This window comes from Cataglyphis hispanica, chromosome 7 (assembly GCF_021464435.1).
Source record: "Cataglyphis hispanica isolate Lineage 1 chromosome 7, ULB_Chis1_1.0, whole genome shotgun sequence".
NCBI lineage: Eukaryota > Metazoa > Arthropoda > Insecta > Hymenoptera > Formicidae > Cataglyphis > Cataglyphis hispanica.
The window spans coordinates 3,063,875-3,081,661 of record NC_065960.1 but is presented as its reverse complement, the minus strand read 5'-3'; the positions used below and the strand labels follow the sequence as shown (position 1 = coordinate 3,081,661).

General features: G+C 36.4%; 1 protein-coding gene across 2 annotated transcripts; it reads left to right on the top strand.

Moving 5' to 3' along the window:
• The first annotated feature begins 216 nt into the window (after positions 1-216).
• Positions 217-17,676, top strand: LOC126850743 (protein FAM151A). Of its 2 annotated transcripts, none has more exons than XM_050594033.1 (5): positions 217-235; positions 13,299-13,439; positions 15,332-15,561; positions 15,686-15,828; positions 16,344-17,676. In XM_050594033.1, exons 2-5 carry the CDS (start codon positions 13,307-13,309, stop codon positions 16,735-16,737), a joined length of 900 nt encoding a protein of 299 aa, XP_050449990.1. In that variant the 5' UTR covers positions 217-235; positions 13,299-13,306; the 3' UTR covers positions 16,738-17,676. The 2 variants fall into 2 exon arrangements, with proteins under 2 accessions (XP_050449990.1, XP_050449989.1); XM_050594032.1 differs by lacking the exon at positions 217-235 and adding an exon at positions 5,162-5,435.
• The last annotated feature ends 111 nt before the right edge of the window (positions 17,677-17,787 follow it).

The window sequence follows — 17,787 nt, the reverse complement described above, 5'->3', positions numbered from 1 at the left end:
TAATTATACAAATTTATTATTAATAATTATATCTACACAAAATATGGGGATACGTTTATTTTAATTTTTATACAAAAACTTTTGTTTTGAACATGAAAAATGCATAAAACTTATTTATCATGCGTAGCACTCGTTCCACAACGCCATTCACGGTGAGAAACGTTATTAAAATTGCGAATGAGTTTGCAAAAATAGTTTCGATCGAACTGGCGAATCTACTGTATATCATACTCAAGTAAGAATATATTAATTTATCTCATCGCATATTGTATACAGATGTAATACAAATAAGAAAAAGATCTAAATATAACGGAAATCAGATGCTACATCCCTCGAAATGCCAAGCCGATAAAGAACTCGTGAAGCATTATTGTGCCTACTATCGATCATCACAAGTCTCGTAGTTGCGAGTACGTCGTTTGTCTTCTAAGGTCAGATCTAAAGAAGAGCTGCTATAAAATTTATTTATGCACGATCGCATCTGAGCAAAAGTCGGAATGTGCAATTGCGCTTCATATATAAGACGTACATATTGCAATTCTTTGTATTTTATAGTGCTTTCAAAAATTTTACAAAATAATAAAGCATCATTTAAATATTGAACAAAATATAAAGTATTTAAAACTGTATAATTAAATTAAAGCTCATAACAAATTTATATATTTATAGAAGCCGTGGCATGTGCATAAATAATGTTACTTGATCCTGTTAATAGCCCTTACAACTTTCTTTATATTGTATAACATAATAATTATTATTGTAATAATTATTTTATTGCTTGCCCTCCGTGACACAAATGCTTCAATAAAAATTATTAGGATTAAGAATATTTCTTACATTTATATTCTATATAAATATTGCTTAAAAAGACATACAAATTAGTCATATTTTTAATTGTAAAAATTATTATACATTTCTGAAAAATGTTAGAGAAATAAAAAATTTTTTTAGACTTGTATTACATATTACATGTATAAACTACATTTATACTTTTACTTTTTACATGGAAAACATGTAACGAGATGGGAGACAATAGGAAAACATCTTTGACATCGATATTCAATTTCCGATACAACGCGCAACAAAATACACACGTGCGTAAAACAAAACGGAGCCAAGAAGAGACGATAACGACAGAATATAGCGTGGCGAACATAAAGTGCAATATTCACACGTGCGGATCTTTTTTTCTTTTTTTTTTTTTCTTTTCTTTTTACGCGTTGCGCTAAGCTGTTTATCATACGAATCGCACGCGCATAACTCGAGCGAAGTAAAATCACATATTTAAAGCGGCACGCATTTGTTGATTTTGAATGTTGAATATACGGAGGCATGAATACGCAAACAAGCCCCTAAACAAACACGCCGAAAGTTACAACAAGCGAGGCGAGCAGAAGAATTTTAAGAGAATAAATAAGAATCAGATTCGCGATCTAGCGCAATGCGAAAGATATCAATAACGATTACCGCAAGTAAATCATCGAGAAGTGAAAACAATTTTTGTCAAATATCTTTCAGCGTGTCTCAAAAGATAAATCCATTAATAATTGTTTCTTGCATTTCCGGGTGATAAAGCAATATAAAATAATTTTACATTCATACACTTGAAATATTATCTTATCGTATTATCGAGACCGCGATAATGTATCACTTGCGCAATCGTTAAAAACATGACATTACTCTACATTTATGTAAGTATATGTCCCATTAATCATCAGTGAATTAAAGCCTCGTTCATTGCAAAAAAAAAAAGAAAAAAAAAAAATCATAAAATGCTCCATTTTTTTAAATGTGTTTATCGAACATCGGATTTTTATTGATAAATTCTATCTGATCTATCGCCAATGAAGCCTGCAAAAAAGATTGCCCATAAAACGTAGATGGAGATTTGCTGTCGAGGAAGCACTCGGATTCACCCGGATTCAGCTTCGTTCTTTGTTTTTCCGCACCGGCGAGTGAAATTTGCGACGGTATTAGCATATGGGTGAAAATTGGAACGTCTAATTGTCACATCTGCATGTCGTGCCCGAGCGTGTAACGTTTTTTAAAGCAGATGTACCTGAGCGAGCTTGACAGGGAATTTCGATTCTGAGCAAGGGATAGCGTCTGCCATTGTCTCGTGGAGACACTTATTTCCCTATCGTATCTTATCTCAATGTGGCGGGACTAAAAAAATTTGGAAAATGCACGAGGAATATATCGGCAAAATCGATCCTTATCGAAAACAAAATGCGCAAATGATTTAAAAACATCTTCTTGCACTTTATTTCTGTAAGTCGAAAATTTTCATGGTTTCCAGGTTTTCTTTAAAAATCGTTTTAGGAAACTCTGAAAAAGTTCGATACGTCCCGCGAAGATATCGTCGAGAAGACGAAGAATGCAATAGTTACGCTAAGGATACTTCTTATAATAAAAATCGAATGTTTCTTATAATTGAAAGCGTCCATCGGCTCGAGATGGCCATCGCGAATATTAAAAGAGCTCTCGCAGTGATGTTCTCAACTACGCTAGAAATAAAATTACATAAATCATATTGCGCGTCGTGCGTCTCTAATTTTTTTCATTCAATATTAACGGCGCCATCGCGAGTGCGCTATCAGATATAAAATGAGAGTATAATCAATGACGCATAATGGCTTAATGTATCATGGACACGAACTTTGAGCAAATATTATCTATGCGCAACAACAAGATTGTTAAAGAGGAAAGTTTTCCGAGGAACGAGTCAATTTTAAGAAGCACAAAAGAATCGCAAAATTCCAGTGTTAAATATAATATAAATCGCCCTTCTCTCCGCAAAAATAACGTGACGTTTATTAGTGAAATTAACTAATTAACACCGTTGACCCGTCATCACAGCTTATACAGTAAACGATAATTATATTTGTGCCTCTTACAAACCTCATTACAAACAGACATCGTTAAGATGCCGAACAAGATACAACCAATCTTAATTATAAACATATAACCGATATAAATTATATTAAAAAAAAAGAATAAAAATTATATTGATAAATATTGAAAAAAAAGAGTAAACCAAAGATGCATAAAATACGTGAATGCATATAGAATGCAATTGAATTAATTAATTAAATTTAATTTATAGTCTTGTAACATATATCATCTCTCTCGTTAGAGATAATATAATCGCGAATAATAGTAGTACGGTTTCCTTCTTCTTGAAAATAATATATGCATGCACAGAAATTTATTGTAACATATCATCTCTCTCGTTAGAGGTAATATAATCGCGAATAATATTAGTACGGCTTCTCTTTCTTCTTGAAAATAATATATGCATGCACAGAAATTGTAGCATTTAATGATTTAAATATGCGAATGTTTCAAGAATTTGATACTGGATAAAAAAATAATTATTCATAAGTTCTTGCTAAAAAATGTCACCGTGTAAATTGCTCTTGTTAGTGTAGACAAAGCGATAAGACGCATCGTTTTTTTTCCACAAAATATTCCGCGTCTGACACGTCGTGTAAATTTGTCCCATAATACGACCGGGTGACTCACTAGATAAAGAGATAGTAACAATTCAGCAATATCCTAATACCAAGAAATGCAATGTTTAATAGTCACGCTTAAAAGCGATGACATTCGCAGACCTAAATATGATTTCGTTGAATTTTATTAATCTACTAAAGTTACATTTTCCCGGTCGCAAAAGTTTCTTTAAAAAAATGTCACAGTTGAGAAAATTTTTAAAATAATTAAAATTTTTCATTTGCGAAAACAAACATAATGATTTACTTAAAAGATGACTTATTGCCATCACGTTCCGTGAATGAAAATGTTAAATTCTATTTTTTCTCTCGAGCAAGACCATGTGTTTTGTTAGGAAAAAAAATTTTTCGCGTTGTAAAAAGAAGAACGGTAAATGTGTTTTACCAAATATAAAAGTTTTGCGAAATTGGTGCTTAGCGCTCGCCCTACGGTCGTGAACCCTCGGCAGATGTTTCACCCCGTCGTGCCACGCCGAGAGTCACGAAAACGACCCCTGTCGCCCACATTTATGGTTCGTTTGGGGATCCTGTAGCGAACACATGTCGAGCAAAGTCACGATGAACTTTGAGTAAAACAACGTACGATAACTACACAAATTCATTTAATCGTGCTTATGGCGCGTGCATCGTCAACCTCCTTGTCCTTTCAGAAAACCCCATCAAAGCCTAGCTTCAATCGATTAAGTCCCGTAAGGGTGTCGCCTTTAACCGCCGAAATAATTGAATGTAATATTGATAAAACATTATATCGTGAGTCGACTAATTAAAGCTTTTATTGTTTGATAGATTTATCTTTTTCAAAGTTGCCATAAAAATCTAACAAACATAACGTGTAAAAATTGCTTATCATAACAACTTATAAAAGTATTGTTGTGTAAAAATATAATACAATTATTCCGATAATAACCGCGAAGTAAATACACGACCATCTACTTTAGATTGCGCATCAGACATTCAAGGATATTTTTTTCAGATATATCTGTAGAATAGATTAATATAATCGTTTATATCTTGTTGTCCATTTAATAATATTTTCTTCGCAAAATATATTATGATATAAGCATGTAATACATTTGCGCATTTTATTCGCTAATGTACTTATAACTTCCTACCCATATAAGAGATAGAACCGTATTTTAAACGTACGGTTCAATGAGGGGTGAAAAAACCGGAAAATCTCGTTTCATTTTTTTTTGCTCAATACAAATTTTCCAATCCCCAGGCGTGGCTTCTGTGCGACGATCAATCTACCTGTTCGTGCCGATATTTCCACGATCGCGCGTCCTTCCTTCCGGTAGCGCAAGTACATATGTCACAGTCTATCGCGAATGTCCCACGCGGAAATCCCGTGTCGACCGAAGCTACGATAAGCTGTGACAGCGACAGATCCTTTCTAATTCTTACATCTCGAAACAACTTTCAATTCAATCCACGCATCGTCCTTCCGCTCCCTCTCTCTTTCTTTTTCTTTCTCCCCTAAGTCCTACCGATCGTTTGCGACCCCACGTTTTGTGATTCGTGCTGGGGTCCCCCTCTCGTCCCCGAGCGGGGAAGTGGTGAAAGAGCACGTGTGTACCGGCGCGGCATTGCGGCGCCGCGAAATATGACCGGCTGCCTGTACGTGCTATTATGTACGAGCCTGGATTTCGACGATCGGCCGACCAACCGCTCCTCTCGTCGAGACAGCCAGTCGTTTCGAGGCCGTCGAGTTGACCGGGCGTCTTACGGAAGAGTCGTGGAAGAGCCGCGTCGGTTCATGCTGTGTGTCTTTTTCTCTCCCCATCGCTTTCGCTTCTCTCTCACGCCTCGATCCGTCCCTTCTTTTGTCGGGCCACCCCATTGCGATTTCAGTACATCCGGCATCGAGGACCATGGCGAGTACCATGATCACGACGATCGCGATACTGCTAACGGTGATCCGTAAGTTTGACATAACGCAATTTAGAATGTTTGAAACGGAATAGTCTAAACGACACTTGATGTTTCGATGTATATGAACGGTATAATATATATTGTATCTTTATTTGTGCGTGCTCCAAAAATAAATGACAGATTTATGCAGGCAAATTCATTGAATGATTTCTTTTATTACACAACAACAGTGGCTTCTTAAAATCAGTGTGTTGTTTATGAATGACTTGAATCTTAAATGCGATTTATTTTTTAATTGAAAACATTTGAGTAACGATCTATCAAATTAATATTTTACTCCAAAATCGCCTCATTATTCCAACAAAGAAGTGAATCATAAAAATCAATGCTACTTTTATAAGAATATTATAGAGATCTCATTCTTTTCGCCTCTTCATCAGTAATATACGTGGCGCGAACCAAACGACAGTTTTTGTTGACAGCTCGATATAATGTTAGATTCGAGGACATAAATCACCGCTGTGAGAGTAATAGCCGTGTTCGTTTGCAAACAATTTGAAACCGAGAAACTCCGCAAGAGAAACTAGCCGTTGTGTATTCAATTCTATTTTAAAGCCACATTCTGCAAAGCAATTTCGATTCTGACAATTAGCAGATCATGAAATCCGTGTCTGAAATATCTTTCTCGAACGTCGTAAAACCGTAGGGGCGCGCCTCGCGCATTGAAAAGCCTCCTCTCATAGACTTATCGATTTTCTTTTTTTGTCGTCGTTTCTCCGCTTGGCATCGCCAAAGGTAAGATATCTTCTCCGAGTCGCGCGTTAAGTTGTGAGTAAAGTTTACATTAAGTTTAACGGATGAAGCCTTCAAAACCGAGGCTCGACGATATAGTTGCGTCCGCGGAATTTTCCACGCGATGCCGCAAATGGAAATCAAGGGAAGTTTAAAAACTTTTCTTACAACGGAGACAATAAAATCGACGTACCGCCAACTTGGACGAACGGACTGTTCAACGAATAGTGATTTTACGACTCGAGACATTTTATAGATCACGTCGATTCAGATATCCTGGCATGTTCGATGTCGCGATGAACAAGTAAACGATTTCGACGAAGAAAGGCATTTCTCCACACTGAAAGTTCCGTAATTTAATTCAATTCACCACGTGCCCCAGATAAGGAAGATAAAGGTGAGAAACGGAAAATACGAGATAACGAGGCTTAAAATCCGTGCGTCAGAGAGACAAATTAAATACTGAATATAATCATTAAATATCCTCATAATCAAATCATAATTAAATATCCTCATTAATCCTCAATTTTCGCTCTTTGTTAATGCATAATAAATTTTTCCGAAGTATTAATTCGATCGCCAGTAAAATTTTCAAACCGAGAGAGATAGATTGCGGGATGATACGGTCTGGAGACCGCGATGACATGTAATAAATCCTCGTCTCGATCCGTCCCCCAATCGATCGCTAATAATAATCTCACGGGTGACGCACGCCGGTCGGACGTACACAGGTACGTTGGCGCACTCGTTGAGGTGTCTCTTTAACGTCTTACATTAAATTAGCCCTTAATTTTAATCAGCGCCGCCGCTCGATGTATATAGCGGAAACACAATTAAGCCCGTGACACGCGGGGATATTTATCATGCATGACCGACGCGCGTCTCTTTCTTTTTTCTTCCTCTTCCTACTTCCGGTCTAACGCAGCACATTCCTTCAATTCCTTCGCTTTCAACGTGAACATTCTTTTCTGACGACATATGAATAATATAAAGTAATTGATTCTGACCGAAATAATTTATGTAATTGTTTGCCAAATCTAGAAAAATAAATAAACACAAATATTTTTCAAATGCATTTTTTTCAACATTGTCATAATACTCGTTGCTGAAAAGAAAGTTGGTCAAAGATACGCTACGATCCGATACCTCCCGCGATGTTCGCATGGTTGCTTATAAACGAAAGCGAAAATAGATTAACGCCGTGACCGTGACGATACCGATGGCATATAAGTTACAGCATACCGCACGAAAATAGTACGAAAATAAACTGTTTTTAGCACTCCTTTGCCCGTTCCGATGTGGATGTTAGTATCAATATACGATATCTTTCTCCGAGGCTAGGATAAAGGACAGACACGTAAACAATTAGCGTAAAAAGGGTTAAAACTCTCGGGAATGAGATCTCATGACGTAAATGATTCTCGTTACGAAAATGAATGGGATAGGCAGCGTAATTGCCAAGAGGCAATTAATTAATGATGTATATCAGTTCAGCAGTAACTGCGCGTAAATTTGGAATTTATGATTCACGAGAATTAATGAGACGATGCATATGTCAACAATAATCTTCGTTAATAACTTGTATTTTTATTGTAAAAAAAAAAATGTTTTAATATTAAATTATAATTCGCGATCAACATTATCATATTATTTCATGTCGCAAGTCACCATGACGTATATTGTCAGACAGATACCAACATCCACATGACAATGAAAAGTAAATCGTGCATCGCATTTCGCTGCAAAAGCAAAACACTAATAGCAATGAGAAGCAGAATCGCATCAATCGCGCGAACATCCAGACGGAGTACAATGACTCGTCATGAATAATTCGTATCGAGAAGCGTTATAAACGCGATGAAAACAAGTGTGCGAGGTTGGATCGCAATGTTATTACGCAGCGCGTCACAAGGTTATTTCAATACGATATTGAAACGTCTGTAAAATCCTGTGTTGCAAATAAATTATCGACAAGTATTTATTCGAAAAGACAGAATCATTCCGACGCCACATGACCGTGCCGTAATCTCGCTTTACAGTAATAAACTGGTTTTTATCGTATTTCGACAAAGAGAATACATTATATGCGTAGAGAAAGCGGTAACACAATGCAATTTCAATCTTATCTGTATCGAAGAGTCACGACTGGACAGACGCTGATCATTTTTATTTGACGACATCACCTGAATGGAACTCGCCAGATATAACGTCGTTTATATGAAATGGAAAAAAACTATCGAGCCGATAACGGCATGTTTATCCATGATAAGCAGAACAAATTCTGTTGTACGCTGAAATATGCACGTATATTAAGTGCGCTTGATATACCTAAAGATTATGCCCGAATAAGTTCGAGATTTAGAAATCGGAAATTCCCGTAGATACGGTCGTTGACTTTAAAAGACGCTTGCGAATCGATTATGTGAATCATGGTTTGCGATCTACACTCGAGCATCAACAGTCGAAGCAAAATCGTCATTGCGGAAAAAACGACAATCTTTCTCGATGCTTAAATCGGCGATTAATATTTCTAAATAAAAAATTTTAGTCTATAAATTCTAAATAAATGATCAAACGAGAAAACATTTATTTTTAACAGGTAACCGCATTTTTGTTTTATTAAGACAATTAATATCAAATTATATTATCTCAATCCAGATCGAAACTCTCGAAAAAGAAATTTAGAGAACACTTTTAAAAACTTTTATTACGAGTTATAACTTTTAACGTCTGAATTTGTCAGGTAGCCATATATTCATAATTAATCACAATAAGTCCAAATAGCAAATTTCAATATTAAATTCGAAATTAATATTCTTATACGTGAGATCTGCGAGGTCGAATTCTGTAAAATCTTTAACTTGGTTAAACTTTTAGACTCGAATGTAATGCATGATACATGTCTGTAATTGTACCTTAAGCTCCGTTAATTTAATGGAAGATTTTTTCATAAAATAGCAATGTATAATAAACAGCAAAAAAATTGTTTTCAGAAGTTAATGTTTTAGTAAAATTGAACAGATTTTGTTGCATATATTAATGGATCAATCCTTTATATTGTAACGATGCACTCCTATCAGAGGTAGTCCGACATGGCCGACTATCTCCTGATGAGTGCCACTTCTGTCACTATTAAAACTTGAGTGAAACTTCTCTCAGCAAACATTGAAGTAATTGATTTAGAAAAACACGATATCGTACTTTACTTAAAAATATGTGTATGAGATATATACTCGCAGTTTGAACAGCTCGGGACAAGTGTGACAGCATGGCTCATCAACTGTTTATCAGACTGCCTGCACATTATTCTTTATCATCGACATTTTACACTTGATGACACAACACATTAATCATTTCGTGATTGCGCAGTTATACAAAATTAATAACGTTACGGTTACAATTCGTGATACTTGTAATCTGATTCCTCGTCTTGAAAGATGATCGAATATATAATCATACATCATTAGCATTGCATGAATTTGAAGTATTTAAAATCGATAAAATTTAATAACATCTCTCTCTCTCTCGCGGAAGGCGCATTATACTTCAAATACATATAATGTAATATATAAAACAAACAAAAAATTAAATATAATTTTTTTACATTTTGCCCAAATCTTTCAAGTTTATCAAGACTAAAATATCGATTACGTCAAACATGTTTCTAATTCCTGAATAAGTATCTAAGACAGTCAAAGATTTGTCCTACATTTCCATAGAACTAGTTTGAATAACATGAAATACCGTCAGATAAATCCGCAAGATATCAAATTCCGATTAGAGTTCCAAATTTTAGCTCTTGAACGATTCCTGCTTTAATCAAAACTCAAATTTGTTGGTAATAGATGCGGTAAAGTCACACTTTGTCAATTGGCTGACTAAGATAAAATCTGCCGAAACGAGGTGCCGCCTCGCCGGCGAGACGACCTGAGCCTTCAGAAGCACATTCTAAGCGGAAGAGAACGGCGGTAGTCGCGGTTATTTGCAAACTATACGCGACGCAGTGATGCGTGAAAGATGCTTTTATCAGCCCACGAGGGCATCGGAATTCTTTTGTATATCGCGAGAGAAGCAGCTAGGCCGCCGACGCGGCGGTGCTGTTCACGGAGCTGGAAGCCTGATTCGATTTCACCGTTGCATCCTTGTTGTATCCACAACACAACGTCACGTACGAGCTAAGAAAATACGGATCGCAATAAAGTGCCTGTAATTCGAGACATTGTATAGCTGGAAAACCGATATGAAATTCGTGACATTTGACATTTTATGGTGAAACGGCAATACAAAAAAAATTGACGCTCGGCTTAGAAGTATCGAAATTTGTTAAAACGAAATTTTACACGAGATTAACAGTGAATGCGGCATATCGGTGTTATTTTCCCGTACATCTCAAGTATGCAAATTTATATACGTCCATACATATATATATATTTTTTTTATCATAATTTATCTTCTTATATATTTGATATTATAGGATTATATTTACATTGAAGATATATTGTATTATTTCAGAGATCGTAACAAACATTATTTCTTCTTAATTAAATTTTTTAATATGATTTCTTTTTTTTTCTCCTGTGTGTGCTACATTTTCATCTCTTTAAGTGAGTTGTATGCAAATTATTATTGTCTTAAGAAGAGCTTTCTAGTCGCAAAGTCAAATTCATTAATCAATCAATCAATTAATCAAGCAATGAAACTTCTATTTCTAACTTTAATTAGTTCTTCACTTTATTCGCGTGCACGAAGTGAATATTTCAATTTATAAAGGACTTCGTTGCGACACTATGTTATACAATAGGTACATGTGGAAGACGTCGCGCTTACGTTTTTTAAATTAGACATTTCCGGATCAGTAAAACCATACATTGACTGTTGAAGGCGCATCACCGCGCTATGCGTTTCGAAAAATAAATGTTTACCTTTGCCGAGTCGTGTGACGCGGCGAGAATTTCGTAACTTATTCCAACCGCAATAATAAAATCATCAGAATACGCGATGCAACGGCACGTCGTATTGTCGGAAAACCACGAGAGAACAGACGATCGGTTGTCCAGCCAATTAGTTCGCCTGAACTCGACCAGTTCAATCTCCTCGATCTCATAGCGTTCGATCGCGCACACAAACGGACCTTGTAACAAAAAAGGAGGACCGCTCTCACGGTTTTCCTCGTGGTTGGACCGGTTTGAGTACAGTATGGTCTTTGTATACGAGATTGCCGTACAAGAAACGGCCGTTTCGTAAATACTGTAGCGATAATACGTCCGGTAAAATGCGGGGAAAGCTCGAATTTTTGGCAAGGACAACGTGCGCGAGGACGTATATAAACACTGATCTTGAGCAATTCCAAGAAAAAAGATTTTCAAAAAATACTTAAAAACTTGCCACATATGAAACGTCTCACGTGTGATGAGACTCAAAATGAATTTAATATGGCGTGACTCAATTACTATTTGCTGACTCACCCCCTTGCTAAGGGGGGTGTGTCTAAGTACAAGAACGAGCTTTAGCTCTTCGTAGGAATGTCATTAAATTAACCCGGGAGTGGTCGCGCTAAAGTTTGTCATCACTCGCATTGCTCGGCAAATGCAATTTGCTCACGACGGTTGTTTCATCTAGCTATAAGTAAATTTCTCTTATGCAACAATGTATTCTCTCCCAAGTGACACAAATATTTTGTATCTCTGTATATATGGCCTTCATAAAAGATTTAAAATTTCCAGAAAATATTCGCACAGATCGAAAGGTATTTTATTTTATAAACTGCAACGGAAATGTACGGATAGAAGGCTACTATCAATGTTTAAAAAAAAAAAAGCTGATTCAGCATCTTTCCATTGACCGACCACATTTAGTCCGTGACCACTGGACCGAAAACGGGTCAATCGGAATCATTGGCACGGCTAGCTATCAATTTCTCGTACGAGGAATTTTTCAGTAAATAAAAAATATTTTACAAAAAATTAATGATAAATTCCGAATAATTTAATGAGTGTAGTAATTTATTCCGGCCAATCTGCGGTCTCTACGCGGTAAAAAGATTCTCCGTACAGTCTTTTTTGCACTCTGGTTACAAACTGGTAGTAGACAAGGAACAAACATTGGCTGCGGGTCTGAAGTTGATTAGTCACAAACTTTTTTATCATCACAGTCGATATTAAACTTTAAGTGACACACCCGCATTGTCCAACGTAGCGTGCCTATAAAACCGCTACCATTTCCTCTTTTAGAGAAAAAGAAAAAAAAAAGGAAGGAATTTTTAATTAAGAGAAACATTTGCCTTGATATTTGCCGTCTTGCTACGAAATTTTGCTTACTTCTGTAAAAATCGAATTTAATTTTAAAGATTAAAGCAAGTTTTTAATGGACTTGGCTCCGCTGTTGGCCATTCATAAAAAGACGTAGTCGAAATAGAGACCAATCGCCCTCGTAATCTGTTCGAAGGGGTCATTCGACGCGCGAAGTTTGTTCACCACATGGCTCAGAATGTACCGGAAATGGTCTAACCCGCCGGAGAAAAAGAATCGAGCACATCGTGGAATTTTCCGACGCAATCCTGTTATTAATTCACTAGATGCGTCCCCAAGCGAGCGCCGGTTTATTTTCCCGATTACGTACGGCTCTGTGACATATGTAATTCATTTCTATCGATATTTACGCTGACGAGTAAAAAAATAAATAAATAAATAAATAAATAAAGGTAGATCTTCCGCGTCGCGCCGAGAAGAGCAATATATATATATATATATATATATATATATATATATATATATATATATATATAATATCGGCGAGATGACACCTGGATTCGCGGTCGCTTGCCGGCCACGGTAGTGGAAACCCCTCGTGACAAATGAATGTGATTATATCGATCGAAGGAGACAATAGAAGGAGAGAGCGAACAAGGCTCTCTGCGTCGCGTCGTCTCCGAGAGAACAGTTGGTTACCGCGAGAAATTCTCGAGTCCTCGTTCAATTATGAAGCAAATATTAGGTCATGGTTCGCGCGGTCTCAGGAATACTGATGAAGAGAAGGTCAAGTCCGTGCACGTTACTGATGCAAATGCGAAATATGTAGCCTGATAAAATATGATAACTTGGGTGGCTTTCCGTGTTTCAGAGGCTGCCATGTGCAACAACAACAGCCATGTTTCGCCGGATCCGACTAAGTTCTTCCCCAACGTCAAAGGCAATCTCACGAAGATTGTCTGGGCGCACGCCGTCAATAGCTTGGCGGAATTGGAGAGGGCACTTTCGTCAGGTAGGTCGATCGCGAAGATCGCAGCCTAAGTTTCCTTCGTTCTTCCGTTTATTGCACTCGAGAGAGATGGAGAGGAGAGCGACGGCACACTGATTATTCTCGCATGCTCTCGGATATCGCCGGTATTATCGGAAAAGCGAGGATTGCTTTGAAGGTATTTTACGCGGCTTTAATAAGCATCCCATTGTTTTTGTAAATAGAAAAAATTTTTAATTATTACATTAGGATGCTTCCTTTCATGTAAAATCATGACATCGTTAAAATGTTGACAGACTTTCGAATTAACATATTTTTAATATTAAAGCCTGAACATGGCCATAACGGTTTTTATTTAAGATAATATTTTGACAATATTTCAATGAAAATAATAAAGTTATATTATCGAAACGTGACCGCTTAAAGATGCTGATGTTAACGCTATTGCGCCATTAAGATTGTAAAAGATAATAATTACGTAATAAGATTATCTCTAAATGATTCATGTCAGCAGAAAATGAATTGATAAATCTGATAAAATAATAATCGATGAGAATGTATAATATTAAATTATAAATAATTGAGATGTATCTATCTGCGACGCGGCACCTTGAATTATCTTACAAATATACAACAGTCATGGTAAATATTTAATGTTGAAAAATCGGAAATAACCTCGACAAAAATTTCGCCCCGAGACGAGATACTAATTTACTATAATTTCGTTCGCGATTTTCATCGATCGTCATTACTAATTAAATGGGTTTCGGTGGCATTTTATAACATTACTTTTCAATGCCGACGCTTTTTTGCATTTGTCTCACTCTCATGGATATCCCATATCGGGTTCAATTGCGCGTGTCTTTGTGTCAGCCCGCATGATGACATGTATTTTTACATCGGCGCGCTTTAAATAATGGTGTGGGACGTCCTTGAAAAGTGCGCTCTCAGAAATATCGACAGCAAGGGAGAAAGCTTTATGCAGTATCCGCGTTCCAAGATTTATCTCACACGCCTTCACAAAACAAGTTTATATAAAATATAAGTGAAACTGATTAAGTCTCGTATTTTCAGGCATCTTTCCCTTGATATACACGTACATTTCGTATCTCGACACGTATCAATACACGTCAATTTTGAACGAGAAACTTTCCTCAACTTTGCGCTTCAATTTTGAAGAAAATTCAAGTCTTCGTATTTAAATTTTCTATCTCCGTATACGATTGAATTCGATAGATAAGTCGTTTATACGCAGTCACGTCACGATGCAAAGTTTTCGAAAAGTACATTCATGCTTCCTTTGAATCTCAAAAAAGTACCAAGGTGCAAAGTAATCGCAAAGATTAAACTTGAAATTTTTGACTTTCGTAATTTAATTCCGCGACTATGCATCTTTCAATGACAAAGATATTATTGAGGATCAGAATTCTAAATTTCTTCTTCCTTTCCCGGTCGATTATACATTTTCTTGCGTATTTCTCTATCACACACTTCTAACAAATTATCATAATCTCTATTATATAAAAAGAACGTTTATCTTTTTTTATAATCCCTCGCAAAGCTCGCTGAAAGTGTGCAATGATCGCTTTAATATCTACAAGAAAGAAATGTCGTAGCTGTAGCTGGTCAAAACTATTCATTTCTTTTCAAAAACTTGACAATTTGACGTCAGTCTGTATGGCCCTCATCACGAAAAAGCCGAGATTTTTATTCATTTGAGCGTCAACACTGACAAATGTGTGCATCCGGCAGTCTTCCAGCCTCTTTAGGGAGTGATCGATATTCACTGCACGTATATGCACATGCGAGAACTCTCCTCCCGCCCAGCCGATCGTCTCAAGCTACCTCACACGCTTGCACATATACACACACATATATACATACGAACGAACATCAACCGACTTTCCTTTTTAAAGAGGACATCATGATGCTGGAAGCTGACGTTGTTATGGGAAAACTAAATACTACCAATCAGACTGATATCCCGATAATGGCGCATCCACCGGCCGTTGAGAGCGATCTGTCGCTCGAGAATTTCCTCGAGATCAACATTCACAGTAACAACACCAAGGGCATCAAGCTGGACTTTAAATCCAATTCAGCATTCGAGAGTAGCAAGCCCATTCTCACAAAATTGCGAGCAAACGTGCGTATATATATATATATATATATATATATATATATATATATATATATGTGTATATATTTAAATATATAAAACGTATTTTTTTTGAAAAATAAAACATAAATAAAATTTTATTTGTTGACAGTTGACGTTCCCGGTAATTCTCAACGCGGACATTCTTTCTGGACCTGTAAACGCTACTATTACTCCGCTTAATGCAAAAGATTTTCTGAAAGGGGCTAACGAAACTATGCCAGAGAGCATCCTCTCCGTCGGCTGGACAACCAGGTAAATAACTATCGAGAAACACTTGTGTGAACAGAGTAACAGCAGTTTCTAACATATAACCTTGCAATTAATTAACCGTATAAGCAAAGAAATATATATCGTGACCATGGAACAATCTCTTATAAAAAAAAGAGTTATAAATATAAAGTCCCTGAGAAGAGGTAATCAACTTAGCTCTTCAATAAAATACGTATGACACCATGTCGGATACACGCCAATGTCAAAGACGTATATTAATAAAAAATGTTTAAAGAATCAACCGATAAATAATAAGATAGATATTTAGAGATTGCTCGAAAAAAATTGTCATTATTTGCAGAAAATAGAATTTTAGTCGAATTGCTTGATACTTAAATAAAAATATTGATGGATACATGGATGGATATTAAATTGCATTTTTAGATTCTAGTTTTTGTATCCGACTTGTATTATATTAATAAAATAATAGAAAAAGAAATTTTTATCTAGCCGTATATTATGCAATTGAAAGGTTTAACTATCTGTCAATATTTTAGATATGGAAAGGAGTTCAACATCACCGAGGGTCGATATAGCTTGAAGCAGATTCAAACCATGATTGAAGCTCTGAAGGAAAATCAAGTTACCCAACCGGTAACTTATCCCGTACGAGCCGGCCTCGTGGCAAATGATGTCGATGTCATAAAGACATTGTTGAAGAACACGACGTTCACTAATGCCACATTGACGATCTGGTCGTCGGAGGGCGATTCCGTCGACGCCGAGAAGCTCTCGAAATTGATCAGAGACGTGGGAGTCGATAAGGTCTACGTGGACGTGCCGGAAGCTTTAAAAAGCAAACTCCAACTCTCGGCCGCATCCGCGATGAGCGCCGCGATGATAAACCTGGCCGCGTCGATGGCGCTCCTGGTTCTCTCGAGGATGCTGTGAGGTCGTAACGTAGACGTCGAATGTAGGACTTGTGACGAGATTCGAGAATAGAGGAGTCTCAATCTCCTTTCGTACGAGTCTCTTAATAAAGAAAGTATGAACAAACGATAAAGTCCGATAACGATCGCATGTCGTGAATATTGTTTGATTACCATCGCGATCGTTCGATCGGATTTTTGTTCGATTCATTGCGGCTACACTTCCTAAAATGTACCTCTGAAGATACTCGATTCGTCGCAACAATTTCCATAATATATAGAATATTGTCCACGCGAAATTTTAAGTTGCTGATAACAATTTATATTTAAAATCCGATTATTCAAACGACAAAAAAAGTCCGTTGAACTACATCCTCTTATGATATATTGGACGCAATATAAATCATAACGTAAAGAAGTATCTATATAAGGACGGACATGTTTCGAATATTCACATATCGCGAGAGTAATTTTAATACCGTTAAAAAAAATATTGTAACGCTATGTACCTATTATCAATTAATGTCGACAAGATTTCTTAATATAGCATTACGCTTTGTTAAAGAAATACCTCTATGTATGAAGCGATTATAGAATGACAATCGCACATTTAAAAAAATCGTCGTGTAAAGAACAAGTACTCGTAAAAAATGCGCATTTAATAAATTTCTTTCATCTATTTTCTTAAAGTGTTATAAAGAAAAGCGTATTTTATGTGTAACTTTATATTCTAAGTGCTACCGTGTATCGTACTTGCCGCGCACATTCATCCTGTTTAATGTCCTTTCACTGTATTATTCTCTATACCTATGTTAAACATATCTCCGATCTAGGTGCAGCGGATGATAATATTTAGTCTCTACATAAGTTACATATCTAAACCAAAGGATTAAAAATGCAGTATACGATACGAGTGCATTGCGTTTGATAACGAGTCAATAAAATAATATGTAAAAAATTATTCGAAAAACTTCTCCAATATTATTTATCCCGAGTATTTCATTTTTAAAATAAAATATTTTCAGCCTCAAGGAAAAACGTAGATATTCACAAATTGTTAAATCAAAGACCC

Bases quoted from the DNA above. Each gene is read 5' to 3' on its own strand.
- LOC126850743 (XM_050594032.1), top strand. From the start codon at position 5,387: ATGGCGAGTACCATGATCACGACGATCGCGATACTGCTAACGGTGATC. The intron at 13,440-15,331 runs GTAGGTCGATCG...TCCTTTTTAAAG, and splicing joins GGAGAGGGCACTTTCGTCAG to AGGACATCATGATGCTGGAA. The intron at 15,562-15,685 runs GTGCGTATATAT...ATTTGTTGACAG, and splicing joins TCACAAAATTGCGAGCAAAC to TTGACGTTCCCGGTAATTCT.